At 40.6% G+C, this 15,780-nt stretch overlaps 1 protein-coding gene across 1 annotated transcript in view; it reads right to left on the reverse strand.

The window, feature by feature from the left end:
* The window catches only part of MET (MET proto-oncogene, receptor tyrosine kinase), a 175,887-nt gene that overhangs the window by 131,888 nt on the left and 28,219 nt on the right, over nt 1–15,780 (reverse strand). Inside the window, exon 2 of the mRNA XM_077265016.1 lies at nt 2,070–3,275. Within this exon, the coding sequence (XP_077121131.1) occupies nt 2,070–3,260 (1,191 nt within the window). The 5' untranslated portion in view covers nt 3,261–3,275. The remainder of the gene's footprint in view (nt 1–2,069; nt 3,276–15,780) is intronic.

Below are 15,780 nucleotides of genomic sequence, written 5' to 3' on the forward strand. Positions count from 1 at the left end.
TTAAACACAAGGGTTCTCTTTTCATTCGTCATTGTGGTGTGATTTATGTTTGAGTATTTTATACAAACCTATTAAAGGTTAAGTTTTATCCAATTGCTATTTATCGTGTATTATACTAAATGATTATAGTTGCACTATTCTTTATGGAGGACTATGGGTAGTACATTATACTATATGTAGGACCATGAGGAGTGCATTATCCTATATGGAGAACTATGGGGGGTGCATTATACTATATGAAGAATTATGGGGTGCATTATAATATATGGAGGACTATAGGGTCCATTATACTAAATGGAGGACCATGGGTAGTGCATTATATAATACAGAGGACTATGGAGTGCATTATACTATATTGAGGACTATGGGGTGCATTATACTATATAAAAGACTATGAGGTGCATTATACTATATGGAAGGCAATGTGTGGCAATTATAATATTTGGAGGGCTATCTAGGGGCCATTATAGTATATGTACGGCTATATGGGAGACTTTATACTTAATAGAGGGCTATGTGGGGGCGATTCATCTGTTTGGAGGGCTAGTGGGGGCCATTATATAGTGCGGGGAGGTGAGAGGTCTTTATGCTGAATTTAGGCCAATAATACTGCATGGAGGGCTGGGTGGGGGCCACAGTACGGGATCATACTGTGTTGAGGTCACCATACTTTGCCAGGGGAGTTGAGGTAGGGTACAGTAGGGTAATCATACTCTGCATTTGCAGGGTACTGTGGAGGAATTCACTGTGTGGATGTCATACAGTGATTGTGGGGCACTTTTGCTGACATCATACTTTATGGGTGCAATGAAAGGGCTTCAATAGGAGTAACATTACTTTGCAAAGGCTCCATTTTAAAGAAATCAAAAGATCTAAGGATTCTCCTTGTTACTCAGGGTTGGACATACCATTGGTGCAGCCTGTATACCCACACATCGGCCCAAGAGGTAAGGGAGCCACTTCTAACTCCAAAGCAGCAGGAATTTTGCATTATGATGAGCTACTGGACTGCAAAAAGCCCATATACTGTTCTTGCACAGGGTCTCTCTTCTGTCTATGTTCACCCTTGTTACTAAATATTCTTCTCTTATCTTCAACAGACTTGCACATAAGAACAAAAAGATAAAAGGGGAATATCCTGTTTTGTATTGATACTGCCAATATTGGTTGACTGCTGAAACCTGACTGATATTACATTGAGAATGACCTTAGTCACTAGGCTATATGCAGATTAAACCACCAGTAATACATGTAGTTGGATGTATACGCCAGCTTCATGCTACAACAGAGAACACGTCATGTACCCTTATCACTTTCAGGAGAGTCCCATTGCTCAAACAAAATGTAAAGTTTAAGAGTTCAAGTTCTACATAAATAAGCCGTACCCTTCACCTAATCTCAATGCTGACCCATAGCCCTACATAGAAAGAATTTAATAAAATGACGATAAGTTGTTTATTTTGTAATATGAATACTATGGATCATTTACATGTTATAAATATTTAACGTTCTGCTAATTGAGTCTCCATCTTATAGGAAAGGAATTAAGTCAAAACAAACCAAAAAAATAAATAAATTACACAAGAGCTTTAATACTAGCATAGCTCAATGGTTAACACTGAGTTCAAATGCCACCAAGGACAACATCTGCTAGGAGTCTGTATGTTCTTCCCATGTTTGCGTGGGTTTCCTCCCACACTCCAAAGACATACTGATAGGGAATCTAGATTGTGAGCCCCAATGGGGACAGTGCCATTAATGTCTGTAAAGTGCTGCAGAATATGATGACGCAATGTAAGCGAGAAAAATAAGTATCTGTTAGATCAGCCTCACTAGTGACAATTGTTTGTGTGTAACAAAAAAAAAGAAACATTTTGAAAAAAGAAAAATTGAAATTTTTTTTGTGTAATCCCAGCTTAATTCTGCAGTACAACATATAGGGGTGGAATAAAGACATAGCGTGGATCTATCTTGTACATATGTACTCCACACATTTTTCCAGCGCAACTACAGGCCAGTGAGCTGTATTACAACACAGTATAAAGAATGAGGGGATATATGAAACTTACTTTTTGGATGCATGCTTGGTAGTTGTCCCTTTCATAGAAATGCTCCAGACACTGGCTGTTTTTCTCTGCACCACTGTCGAAGTAGTCATTAATCATCTTTATAGACATGGCACACAGAGCAGATCTATTGGTGGCTTCAGCAGAGTCCGTATTACTCTGTGCAAACACAGCATATAGAATATCTTCAGTTTCATTGAAGCCCAATTCTTTTGCCAGAGTACGGCCCGCTTTACTTACATATGCAGCTTGTAATATATTGAAATACTCACTGTCAGCCAATCGCTTTCTGCGTTTTTCTGTATAAAAGCAAACTATGGGCATCTCAATATAAGAGCGCAGCTCTGGGTCTGCAGAACAGAATCTTATAATTCTAGTGTGATAGGCTGGAGAATTAATTGATTCTCTTTGTACTGTTAAAAAATAAATGAAATTTCCACTTTCAAATGTATGAATATATCGGACTGGATATGAATCTCTGAACTGCGGGAGGACATCCAAGTAGGAATGATCCGTGAGGAACTCAAAGCCATCTTGTGTCTCCTTTTGTCTTCTGACTGACAAGGAATGAATATTGGATTGTGACTTCGACACAGTGTTACCTACATAGAACTTGACAAATCTGTCCTTTACGGTCACCAGGATTTTGCTTCCTAGCTCACTTACAACACAATCGGGACAGGTGCCCGTGATGTTTTTAACAGGAGTAGAATACAGGCAATGAACATCACTCGATATGTCCCAGGGTTTCTCAGAGTCGAGCATGTGTCGTTGACATGTTCCTTGGTTTACACTTCCACAACTTATAAGTTGATCGTCATAGAAGTCTTCAAAAAGTAGTGCCACATTGACATTGTCTTTCCAGGTGCCGTTGAATGAAGGCACCTCTTTAAGACATCCTTCACATGGTGACCCACAGCCTCCATGGTCAAGCACAGGTCCAGTTTTATACTCCGAAACCTTCACGAGGTTTTCATTGAGCACATAGATTTTATTTACTGCCCCCACATACACATAGCCTTTGTGCTGCAGAACATTTTGTATCGGTGTTTCAGTGGTGAAGGACTTAAAGTTGTATTTTAGATCCAGATTCATCTCTGACATCTGAGTTGCATCTTCACATTGTTCCAGGCTATATTGCAGTAATCCGAAGACAATTATTAGTATTGAGGTAGCAGGGACATTTCTTATCATCTTGAAGTAATGTACCTGGGTGAAGAAAAGCAAAAGTTAAAGGAAGGTGAACAAACAGCAAAAACACTGAGCAAATGTCTAGAAGGCAAAAGGAGGACAACGAATGAAGTTTTCCTTGAGATTTAACAAAGTAATATACAGTAACTGGCCTTAACTCAATATTAAACAATAGTAGCCTTGTCTCATGTGGTTTCAGATCTAATTTTACCCCTACACTGACTAGGTTTACAGAGCTCACACTTTTCTTTTATCCTAAATTACTATGTTGCGGTTTGATGTGGCTTAGACTGGTGACCAATGTGACATTTCGTACTCTATAAGGAGTTGGGCTGTGGCTTTACAAAAGTACGAGAGTCGCAAACATTATGTGACTCATACATCATGTTGTTCTAGTTCTTGTGTAAAAATTAATCAGAAGTCAGAAGCTGTTTGCTAGGACAATGATCGTGAAAAACATATACTCATTTCTTGATGAGCCACCCTCACGCTTCCACTGAAAATATCCTTCAGACAGTACGCTGGTTAGGAGAAATCAAACAACGGAATACAGTAGGACAAGTAGAGTCATTCAGTCACCTCATGTCTTATAGCAAAGGATTTTTTTAAGTATAGGTAATAATAAAAAAATAATATTCTTTACATTTGTATGTACTTATTTTTATGGATGTACCAACAGTATATGATTTGTATTGGTTGTTTGAAATTAGAAAATAAAGTTTTCCTTTTTCTTCAGCAACAGTTCCACCAGTGGCATAACTAGAGTTCAATGAGCCCTGATGCAAAATTTGAACCTGCCCCCCCTTGAATTTTGGTCAGATGTATGGGCCCTTGTAGGAGTCTAAAACCTATAAGGACATACGTGGTCACCCCCCATCATTATGTAGTAATGTCCCCTTCCAGGTATATATGTCCCCCATCCTGGGCCCCTTAATGGTGCATATGTATATATCTCCCATCCTGGTATATATATATATATATATATATATATATATATATATATATTTATTTATATATATATATATGTATCTCCAATCCTAGGCCCCTTCCTGGTATATACGTCCACAATTCTGTTATATATTTCCTCCTTTCTGGTATATATTATTATTATTATTATTATTTATTGTTATAGCGCCATTTATGCCATGGCGCTTTACATGTGAGGAGGGGTATACATAATAAAAACAAGTACAATAATCTTAAACAATACAAGTCATAACTGGTACAGGAGGAGTGAGGACCCTGCCCGCGAAGGCTCACAATCTACAATATAGATTCTCTATCCTGCGGTCATCAAGGTATATATGTCCCCCATCCTGCTATATATGTCCCTTGTACTGGGCCCATCCTGGTATATATGTCTCCCATCCTGGTATATATGTCCCCAATCCATTTATATTTATGTTCCCCAGCCTGGTACATATGTATCACATCCTTGGCCTATCCTGGTATATATGCCCCCCATCCAGGTATATATGTCCCCCTTTCTGGTATGTATATTCCCCATCCTGGGCTCATCCTGGTATATAAGGCTCTCATTCTGGTATATATGTCTCAATCCTGGTATATTTATGTTCCCCATTCTGATATATATGTATCCTATCCTTATCCCATCCTGGTGTATATGTTCCCCATCCTGGGCCCATTCTGGTATATACATCCCCCCATTCTGGTATATATGTAGCCCATCCAGGTATATATGTCCCCCATCCTGGTATATATGTCCCCCATGCTGGTATATATGTCCCCCATGCTGGTATATATGTCCCCCATGCTGGGCCTCCTTCTGTAGCCAGTGCAGATGCCTGCTATCGATGCATGACATCACTGTCATGTGACACAAATTCCTGGTACACCGACGTCAGCTCCTGGCATCCGATTGGCCAACAGCATTTATGTTCCCCATGCAATACACATCAGCTGGATGTGCTTATGAGGACACACATTCAGCTGAAACAAGCACTGAAGTCGGCGGGCCTCCCTCTCACACTCGCCTGGTCGTGGTCGCACCCTCTGTGACTGTGATCGTTACGCTCCTGAGTACTCTAGTTCATGCACAGGAACAGTCAAATTTTCTATTAATATAGCCACAGTACTTGTTTAGCTGTTTGTTTCTTCTGTTTTGCAGGGGACTGAATTATACCAATGTGTAGCATAATCTCAAAGCAGCACTGCCATCCATTTCTGTTCAAAATCATGGGGGTTCCCACTGGGAGAGCCCTGATGAAACACCAGCATTCCCCATCAATTCCTTAAAAGTTTATAGGCTGTTTAGCTGGAGACTGTTGTCAATAGGTGGTCTTACCCATTAATGTATGTCAAACTTTACAACTTGCGACCATGTATATCGGTATCCCGATTGTCCTTCAACTGCAGATGCTGAGGGTGTTGGTGGGGTGGAAAGTATTGGGGCTTCTGGATTTCAACATGCCTGATTCTTTTGATTGACTATGCTTGCTAATATACTGTGGCACTTTACAGATATTATCACCACTGTCCCGCAGCAAGGCAAAGCAATAATAATAACCATTGAGCCGCCATGCTGCTCATAAATCAGTATAGACAATCTACCAGCACAGTTGCCTGGCAGTGGCCATTCCCTTTTCCATATTCAAAACACAATAGATGAATAACATTAACTCTTAGAAAGATACTTGGAAAAACTCAATGGCATGACTCCCAAAGATGTAATGATACCTGATAAATGTGATGCTAAAAGCAGTAACAAGTTACTAAAATTAAAATAAAAAGTTGAACAATAAGATTTGGATTTCTACTAGAAATGGTTTAATTTAACACAAAGTTTTCCTGCTTTTAAAAACTCTGTTTCCATTTTCATCAATTTCTGGTGAAGTTTGTCAATATTACATACAACATACTTTCCTATTCCTAAGGGCTGGGCCACACCACTAAACCATACCCTAAAATGTGAGCTCCTATTTTTATACTAATTACCCCAAGTACTCCATTTTTTTCTTTTCTCAATTTTTGGCCTTTTGACCACATTCAAAACACATGTATGTTAGGCAATAGCAATCTAAATTTTGTCTAGCTGAAACAGACTCTGTCATCACAGAATGACTGTGCAAACCAAGTACAGGCCCTCGGTGCCCCATGGTGGGGCCGATCATTCATATACACCTTCCCAACTGCTTGATTTCTACCTATGTTCGTCCTCCTCTGGTGCTAGGAAGCCAGAGCTGTCAATCAAAGCAGAGGTGAGGGTGCAGATTGAGGGAAAACAAGGAGAGAAGGTGCATTTACATGATTGGACACACCTCTGTTCGCTGAGTGGCAGGACTTAGTTTGAACAGTCATTTTGTGCTGACAAGAGTCCCTTTAAGTATGGTTCACAGGTAATAGGCTTCCACAGATCAGAGTTACCAACTAGATTTTGCATTTTTTTCTGAACAGCTTATTAAAATATTACAGACAGCCAAAATGTTTTTGGACACATTGAAAAACCATAAACAATCATTAAGAGTCTAAGTGATGTGTTTACTGCCCAAAACTCTGATATGCAGACATTATTTGCATTCACCATGAACTTCAAAATGATGACAATTACAGTCAGAATTATCGATACTGGTTTCCCCAGTTTCAAAAAATGAAGAGCCTTTACATGTTTTTAGGAAAAGGGAAAAAAGGCCCTATTTTTCCAAACTGTCCAGCAATTTCTGAATTGTTGGCAATCCTGCTGCAGACCGAGAAATGTAGCAGTCCTGTTGCAAAGCTCTTACCATTTAAAGGGAACCTGTCACATTAAAAAAAAGCTATCAACCTGCAGATATGGGTTAATCTACAGATTAATAGGATTTTAAACCTGCCCAGCACCCGCACTTAGAGACCCACTGCCAGGAGGAAATCAACTTTACTTTTTAAGGCATGATTCCGGATTCAGTCACAGGTGCAGCTCTAAGTGCAGGTGCCATGCAGGTTCAGAATGCTATCAACCTACAGATTAATCCCATAACTTCAGATTAAAAGCGTTTTTTTTTCACGTCAGGCTCCCTTTAAAGGGGTTAGTCAATTCACACCACTATATCATGATAATGCTATTTAAATAGTTCCCCAATATATCAGCTTTTTTCAGGAAGCTTTTTCTGGGCTGTTTTGAAGATCAAACTAACAGTGGATTAGAAAAAGAGAAATGTCTTTCCTGTATACAACCACCTTCCCTTACAATCCCCTTCTAGCATTACCTTTAAAACTGCATGAAAACAGCATTGAATATTCCTTGCACAATTTGACTACTGATTTGTAAAGTGGTAGAAATACACTATATGTTCTAAATTTGTGTCATGCCTCGGTTTGGCGATATGATCCAGTGACCTCTTTTTCCATGGTTGGTTCTTCTGTCTGCCCTTCTCTTCCCTGTTCTTATGCTGATGGTTCCTTTTGCCTTTATTTTTCCTTTCTGGGTTTGCTCCTCTTCAGGTGTTTCCCATTGTCTCATTTTGGTTGCCCTATTACAGTTTAGGGTGTGCTATATATATTCCCTTCACTATACTTCCTTGCTGGCTATATGTCTAAGTGGATTAGTGCTAAGGAGTTCCAGCTCTTGAGTAAATGGATTTTCCCTGTGTTTCTGCTGTGTGTTTGTCTGCTTTCCCAGTACCTTTCAGCTAGGTTGGTTAGAGATTATTCTTCTTTCGTTTATTATTCTCCTCAGTTCTCTCTATTTCCCCTCTATGCACATGCTTTAAGTTTCCTCACCCTGGGTCCTCGTATCCAGCATCGGATCCTCCAGTGGGCCCTGGCAGGCACTGCATTGCAGCAGTACAGTTACTGTTCACACAGAACGATATGCTGCTCAGAATTATTATTTTAAAGCAAGTTTAAATATCATTGCACCCAAGAAATTAAAGATTTGCTAATTTGTCAGGTGATTATTGGATTTTTTGGACAGTTCGATAGTTGGGAACAATCATTCCTATGAATGCTTGAATTCTCATTCCCCAATTATCAGCTTGACAAGATGTGAGATAAAGATAAGGGCAGACTCTGCTGTTGGGACCCACCATGCATAAGTGGTACTAAGAAGATTTCCTCTGGTGAGCCCAAACTAGTCCACTCCGACGCTGCTTGTATCCCTCTGCACACTTTCCCTCTCCTGGTTAGCAGTTCACAGTGGCCTCCCCTCTGGTTCCTCAGTAGGTGCAAGACACCCCTCAATGGCCTTTTAAGAAGCCAGGTCCAAGGTGGTGTTTTTTCAGTTGTGAGACTAGGGATTGTCTAGTACAGACAGATTGTACAGGGAGCAGTAGGGTGCGGGTGCGGCTTCTCTGCATTGTAGGCTTTATTATTCCGTTACCCATGTATGAGTGAGTTACATGCCTAACATTTTGCGTACTAACATGAACTAAGAGATACATAGCACTTCTTGTCCTTTTGTATGACCTTGTCGGTAACATGACCATATCATAAAGCTAACAGTAGTGCGTTTTCCTGCAAGTGATTAATGATAGCAGTGTTTACTACAAGTAATTAATGACACATGGGTTAACATCAATTGTTGGCAATGGAGTTTGTGAGTTCAGGTGTAAGTTGTACACAGGCTCTCACCAGAAATGTATTTTTCTACAATATCAGAAGTAATTCTAGGATAATCAGCTGATCAAATAGCTATTTTACAGGAAGACTGAGGCATTATGGGAATGCGTTTTATCCCTTCTGATTGAATGTTTTTGCATTGAAAGAATATTTTTGCAATTTTGCATTGAACTTGGTATTTTGATGTCAGTTGTATATACGAACATTGAAAGGTAAGAAGTCTTGTTTTCTTTACCTAAGGCTAGAGGGCTTGTGGTTCTGATGTAGCTATATATATGTAACCTAAACCTGCAGATAAGAGTGTAAATTTTCTCCCAAGGCCATGCAGACTGAAGTACAAGAATTTAAAAGAATATCTGTCACTTTGATGATCTGCACAAATTTCTCCTTATTTTTGTCCTCCTGAACTTTCCCAGGACAAGCTAAAAATGGGATTCCTTGTGAAATTGATCTATTCTGAACAGGTGTCTTATCGTCGCAGTAAATCCGGATCTTCCCTCTCATTACCTTTCAAGTCCGAGTATAGTTTATAAGGCAGAGAGATGAAGGTTACAGGTCACAAATAAATCAATGGAAGAGAATGGTTGTCATTGAGGGCAGAGGAGAGAACAGTACTATTATACAAATATCTTAAAGGGAATCTGTCACTTAATTTTGGCCCTATAAACTGCGGCCACCGCCATCAGGGGCTTATCTACAGCATTCTGTAATGCTGTAGATTACCCCCCGATGTAATCTGAAAGATGAGAAAAAGAGGTTATATTATACTCACCCAGGGACGGCCTTGGTTCGGTTCGGGTCCGATGGGCGTTGCAGGTCCGGGTCCGGCGCTTCCCATCTTCATGTCGTCATCCTCCTTGCTTCTGTTGCTGGGCCTCTCTGACCTTTCCCGATGCCTGTGCACTGCAGTACTTTGCTCTGCCCTCAACAGGGCAGATAAAGTACGCCTGCGCTGGAGCCGCTGGAGGAAGCAAAGAAGAGGACGTCATCATATGAAGATAGGAGGCACCGGACCCGGACCTGCGACGCCCATCGGACGGGACCGCCCCTGGGTGAGTATAATATAACCTCTATTTCTCATCTTTCAGGTGACATCAGGGGTCTTATCTACAGCATTACAGAATGCTGTAGATAAGCCGCTGATGGCGGTGGCTGCAGTTTATAGGGCCAAAATTAGGTGACAGATTCCCTTTAAAGTACGACTCCAGTGGAGTTTTTTTGTTACAGTGTTAGGCTGCCGTCACACTAGCAGTATTTGGTCAGTATTTTACATCAGTAGTTGTAAGCCAAAACCAGGAGTGGAACAATTAGAGGAAAAGTATAACAGAAACATATGCACCACTTCTGCACTTATCACCCACTCCTGGTTTTGGCTTACAACTACTGATGTAAAATACTGACCAAATACTGATAGTGTGACGGCAGCCTTAGGGTACCTTCACACTGGTCGATTCTGCTACGATTACGACGCATTTGCGTCATATTCGACATCGCAGTACGAGCTCGTAGCCAGCGGTCACACTCTACGATGTTAACGCTTTTTCTGACGTAGTTGCGATGTGAACGTCACGCGTCGCAATCGTACGCTACCCTTCACACCGCCATAGTCCTACGACTCCGAGCGTGACGTATTACCAGCATGGGCGTGCTAAAACGTCACGCCCAATCAGGAGACAGGTATGCGGAAGCCCAACCCACGTAGTCGCATTACGAGCTCGTATGACCGCCGTCACATACTACGATTTCGACCGCCACAGCGGGACATTTACGACGAAAGAAAGTTCTGCTCTTTCTTTCACATCGTACGATGCTGGGCTGCGTCGCAAATCGTAACGCCATGTCACACTTTGCAACCTCGGAACGAGGACGGATAAACGTCACAAATCGAACGCTCGTTCAGACTTTGATTGCACAGTGTGAAGGGGCCCTTAGAGTGGTGATAGTAATGTAAGGCCCCTGCACTTAATCTCATACTTAACCATGTGGCGTCTTCTGATGTCTAATGCCCGATCTGGTTTATCTAGAGGCAGTTTGTAACCTGCCAGTCATTGAATGCAGACATTGAGAGCTTGTAACCATTACCTATGACTTTCGGACAGTCAGATTTGCAGCCACAAGATAACGGCGCTAGATCGGAGCGATGCCGGGAAGAGCAGAAGACGGCGAGTGGTAAGTATAATATTAGGTGCAGGGATCTTTCATTAGTAGCACCACTCCAGTACTGCAATAAAAAAATAAAGGTGGAGTGGTGCTTTACGTTACACAGGTCCTCTTGAATGAAATCGGTAGGTTTGGTCAATATTTAATGTGTGTGGCCAGCTTTAGGCCTTATTTAGATGTCTGTGAATCGCGTACGTGTTCTGTGGTTTTCACGACTAGCACATTTACACATTGTATTTAGCTGTTCACAGCTTGTGTCCGCAAAAAAAAATTTCGAGGACGTGTCAGTTTTTAATCCCTGTCACGGATGTAAATTACCCATACAAGTCTATGGCTCAGTGAAAATCATGGACGGCACTTGGAAGATATCAGTGTGTTGTCCCTGATTAACCCTGTAAGGTATAGGACAAGCTTTGTCATTTATTTTTTCACAATGAAAATCACTGATGGTAAAACTGACACACAAGGACCAAACACTGAACTCTGATCCAAATCACTGATGATCAGCAGTCCCTGTGTTCAATGACGTCTGAATGAGGCCTTATATATGTACAGGCTTGTGGAGACTTCTCCGGAAGATCCTGGGAAGAATGCAGAGCTTATCCACACAGTGTATTACGGGGCTGTAATGCTGCATGCACTCTTTTAGGCATCGATGCCTTGCTTATGCAATGTGCATGATGTCTAATGCTAGATTTTTAGATAAACGGCATCTAGAATACTGCAACTTCAGATTATTGTGCAATTAGGTGTTAATTTCTCCCAAGATTTATTTGAGTATGATATTATACAAATATGTTTACTTAAGTAATAATCTGGCAAAGAGCATGAGTGTTAGATAACTCCCTCTCAGCTTCAAGGCAGTCTATCCACCGATGCCGTGTGCCAAGCTTTATGCTTTTATGCCTTTATTGGTCTCACACTAACCAATGTCAGTTGTGCTCCATATTTGCTATCCAAAGTTCCTGTAACTGGATGTCCTTGTTTGCTTAGCTGACTACTGGGTAGATAGACGTTGCTTTGTGGGGAAGCTAAAGTTTAAACGGAATGTCTCGACAAAGATGTTTTTAGTTTAAATGCCTCTGTATTTACCAGCACGTTCCAGCAGATAATGCCGAGGTATTGAATCACATTTAATTGTCTGCATGGTCTGAATACTTCCATAATACTGTGCTGTAAAAAGATATCATGTGATATTTTGATAAATCCCATGAAAGCATTTTGCTTAGATCTTATAGTTTTGGGCTACAGTGGTAATGTTGAACAGATGACCGCCTCAGCCAATCACTGGTGTCGGATGTAGACAGCACAAGATGTCAGACATCCAAGTGCTGTCCCATTTTCCCACACTGTTAGAAAGGAGGTGAAGAAACGTTTTTTCTTTCCATGTACGAGAAAAACTGATGACACTTGGACCACACTCATCAAACTCTGATCGAAATAATCGGTCCATTTTTCTCATACGTGAGAACATTGGATGTCTGAAAGAGCCCTTAATTTTATACCTCAGTCTTTACTATTTCAAAAAGGTCGGGAACATCTTCAGGTGACAGCTACAGCTGATGGGTGCAATGCCAATGATAACATCCAAAAATAATGTCACCGTAGTGAAGCCATTCCCTAAAGTATCCTAGGTAGAGGCCACCAATTGTAGAGTGCTTGTTTGAATAAAAGAAAAAAAAAAACATTCTAAAAAAAAAACACTTAATAATATTAATAAAAATTCATGGCACTTTGCACATGTGAAGCAAAGAAACTGCATGAAGGAAATCCTTTTTCTAGGAGAATGAGTGATTTTCCATACATTTTGGAAGATTACTTTGTGGAAGATGAAGCACTATCATATCTGACAGTGAACTCCACTAAAGGGATGTCCCATCTGGGACATTTATGGCACATTGAAAGGATACACCGTAAAGGTTCAAAAGATGCAGATCCCACTGGTCTTGGCAATTTTTGGAGGTCCCAATAAACGAATAGAATCGTGCAAGAGCAGCCACCTCTCCATTCCGCTCCAGATGGGGCCCTGTTCTCAACACAGATGTCGTCCCATTCATTAGTGGGATCCTGCATCTGTCAGACACTTATGGCATATCCTCTCAATTTGAGCATCCCTTAAATTTATTGACAAGTGGTCTTACAGTCAGCTTTAGTTTGTACTGTCAGCTTTGTATTGCTGCTTCTTTATAGCTCTATTTGCTGTCGAGTTTATTTACCTGCTGCTGTTTTTTCAATTACTGAGCAAAATAAATATAAATCATCTTTCAAACTTGTTGAGGAGTGAGAATAATAGCTTGGCAGACAGACAATTAACATCTTCAATAATCTGAAAAGAGGCTAAGTGATTCATCACTGTAACGTGCTCATTGAAATTCCTCTACTCTCCATTGTGTTGTATGCAGCAGTCTGTCTTCTCAATTGATCTAAAGAGAAGCTCGGGTGAAATGCTTTATGACGATACGAAACACCGAGCAGCGTACACACTGACTCATGTTCAGATGGGTAGCAAGTATTATCTACTTTTAACAGCTTGCAAATAGAAACAACTTTTCTTGGGTTAATTGAAGCCTGCAGGTATTATCAGGCTGAACAAATAGGTATCATAATAATAATAATCGCTCCAAAGTGCTCTGCATCAGCAGATTCGGAGGACAGAGGCTCATAACCAGCTATTGCTAAATGATGCCAATTGTTATAGGCACCCCTCACTAATTATACTGTACTTTATGATGTAGGTGTTACTGCAGTGAACACAATGGGCACCATTCATCAAAGTGGTGTAAAAGCTTTGAAACATTGCAAAACTTCAAATTTAGGTGCAACTTAGAGTTGGGCCATATTTTGAGACTTTTGACAATGTAACACGTTTCTCGCAGTGCCAACAAAATTGGCAAATCTAGGGCTGGATGGGGATGTGGAGACCGCTGTTAGTCAAATTCATGACGGGATGGTGGTGTGGAGACCGCCGCTAATTCATGATGAGGAGTGGCCTTAGCTACACTACAAATCTTACTCCAGCGGGGCTAGAGTACGATTTGTGGCGAGGCACACACATAGCTGTATGTTGCTAGTCTGATGCTCCTGATTCAAGAAGAGGCATGAGCTTCTTCATAAATCAGGAGCGTCTGACTTGAGCATGCCCCTTCATCAAGACCAACATGAACAATGCAGGTCTTGATGATCAGGCCCAATATCTATCTTTCTCATGGTATTTCAAGGAGTTTTTCATTTCTACAAAATGAATGACTTACCCTCACTTGTTATTCAATTGAACATTAATCCCCATTGCCATGCATATGTTCAACTTATTGACAACTTCTCAAAAACATCTCCAAAAAGGAGCGGGTCTGAAACCGACGTCACTTTAGGGAGGGGGGCTGGTCTCTGCTTTTTCTGCTCACAGGGTCATCTCCTTAAAATGTATGCTGACAGTGCGCTCTCTTTCCAGCTCATCATTTCTCATCAGAGCCAGTGAGGGAGCGCACTGTCACTGTGCAATAATTACAATATTGCACAGTGGGACAATCCTATTGTGCATATGTCAGAATTGACAGCTGATGCATGCTCAGTAGAGCAGGGACTAGCCGAGTACCTGAAACGGACATCAGTGATGATGTTCATTTCAGGGAGGAGGCAGAAGCAGTGGCAGTGACTATAGCCTCTTCTCTCTGATGATGTCTTGCTTGAGTACCCCATCAAGCACTGGGGATTGTCAAACAAAATGTCATCAAACATGAAGTTGATAGAAAAAAAATAAAAATAAAAAATAAAGCAGTTACATAGACTAGAGAATGAAAAGGAATTTTTAATTAAAGTATATTACAAAACATGATATTTTTTCGTGAAATAGACTTTTAGAATTAAATCAATGTTTGTTTAGGACCACCCCTTTAAAGGTCTTATAAAACAACACAAAAGTGCACTCCACTGGCTGCTGTATTGTATTACTGACTTGTGATTTGGTACCTGTTATTAGCCAGTTAACAAAACACAAAAGGAGCAGAGACCTGACGTAATGCCCCTGGTCCTTGAATGTATATTTTTGTTTCTTCAGATTCTTTTTAATACCATACCTGATGAAGACACCTAATTATCCTCGAAAGCTTGCTTTGAATCAGCACTTATTTTATTTTTGTTAGTTATTAGGTATCATAACTACCAGATTATTAATTTGTTTGTCCCTCTGAACAAACACCGAATAAATCCCCTAAAGGGCCATGAAGCAAAACATATGATAAACCAAAACGGATAACTTCACACAAGGCCAATATAATAAAATATATCTTTATTCAACCTCTTATATAGAAATTCACAGCAGATACCACAAGTGCAAGAAAAAGTGGGTTACCGACATGCTAATACCCCCAAATCATCATTTAATACAGCAATACAATGCTTGCATAATACATATACTCCATAACCAGCTGCATGAGAAAATCGCCCCACATATGCAAATAGTGGGAAATAGTGCAAATGTACAATATAATAAATAGTTAATATAGTAAAAAAAAACTATTTGATCATAGTGAGGGCGAAAAATAAATATTTAAGCAGCTAACATATGCATCGCAAGTAATGTGAATAAGGCATAGTTACCTATGGAGGAGCAAACGAAGGACCCACCACACCCGACGCGCGTTTCGCAAGAAATGCTTCGTCCAGGGGTGACGGTGTTTGTCCCTCTGAGCAGAATCAATCTTTAGCCTAAAGATTGGGCACAGCGCGCCAAAAACTGATCAGCCTACAGAAATTTGCAGACTTTATGCTCGACAAGGGACATGCTTCAGTTACTCCCAGTTTGGGCAACATA

The sequence above is a fragment of the Ranitomeya variabilis genome, chromosome 5 (assembly GCF_051348905.1).
Source record: "Ranitomeya variabilis isolate aRanVar5 chromosome 5, aRanVar5.hap1, whole genome shotgun sequence".
Taxonomy (NCBI): domain Eukaryota; kingdom Metazoa; phylum Chordata; class Amphibia; order Anura; family Dendrobatidae; genus Ranitomeya; species Ranitomeya variabilis.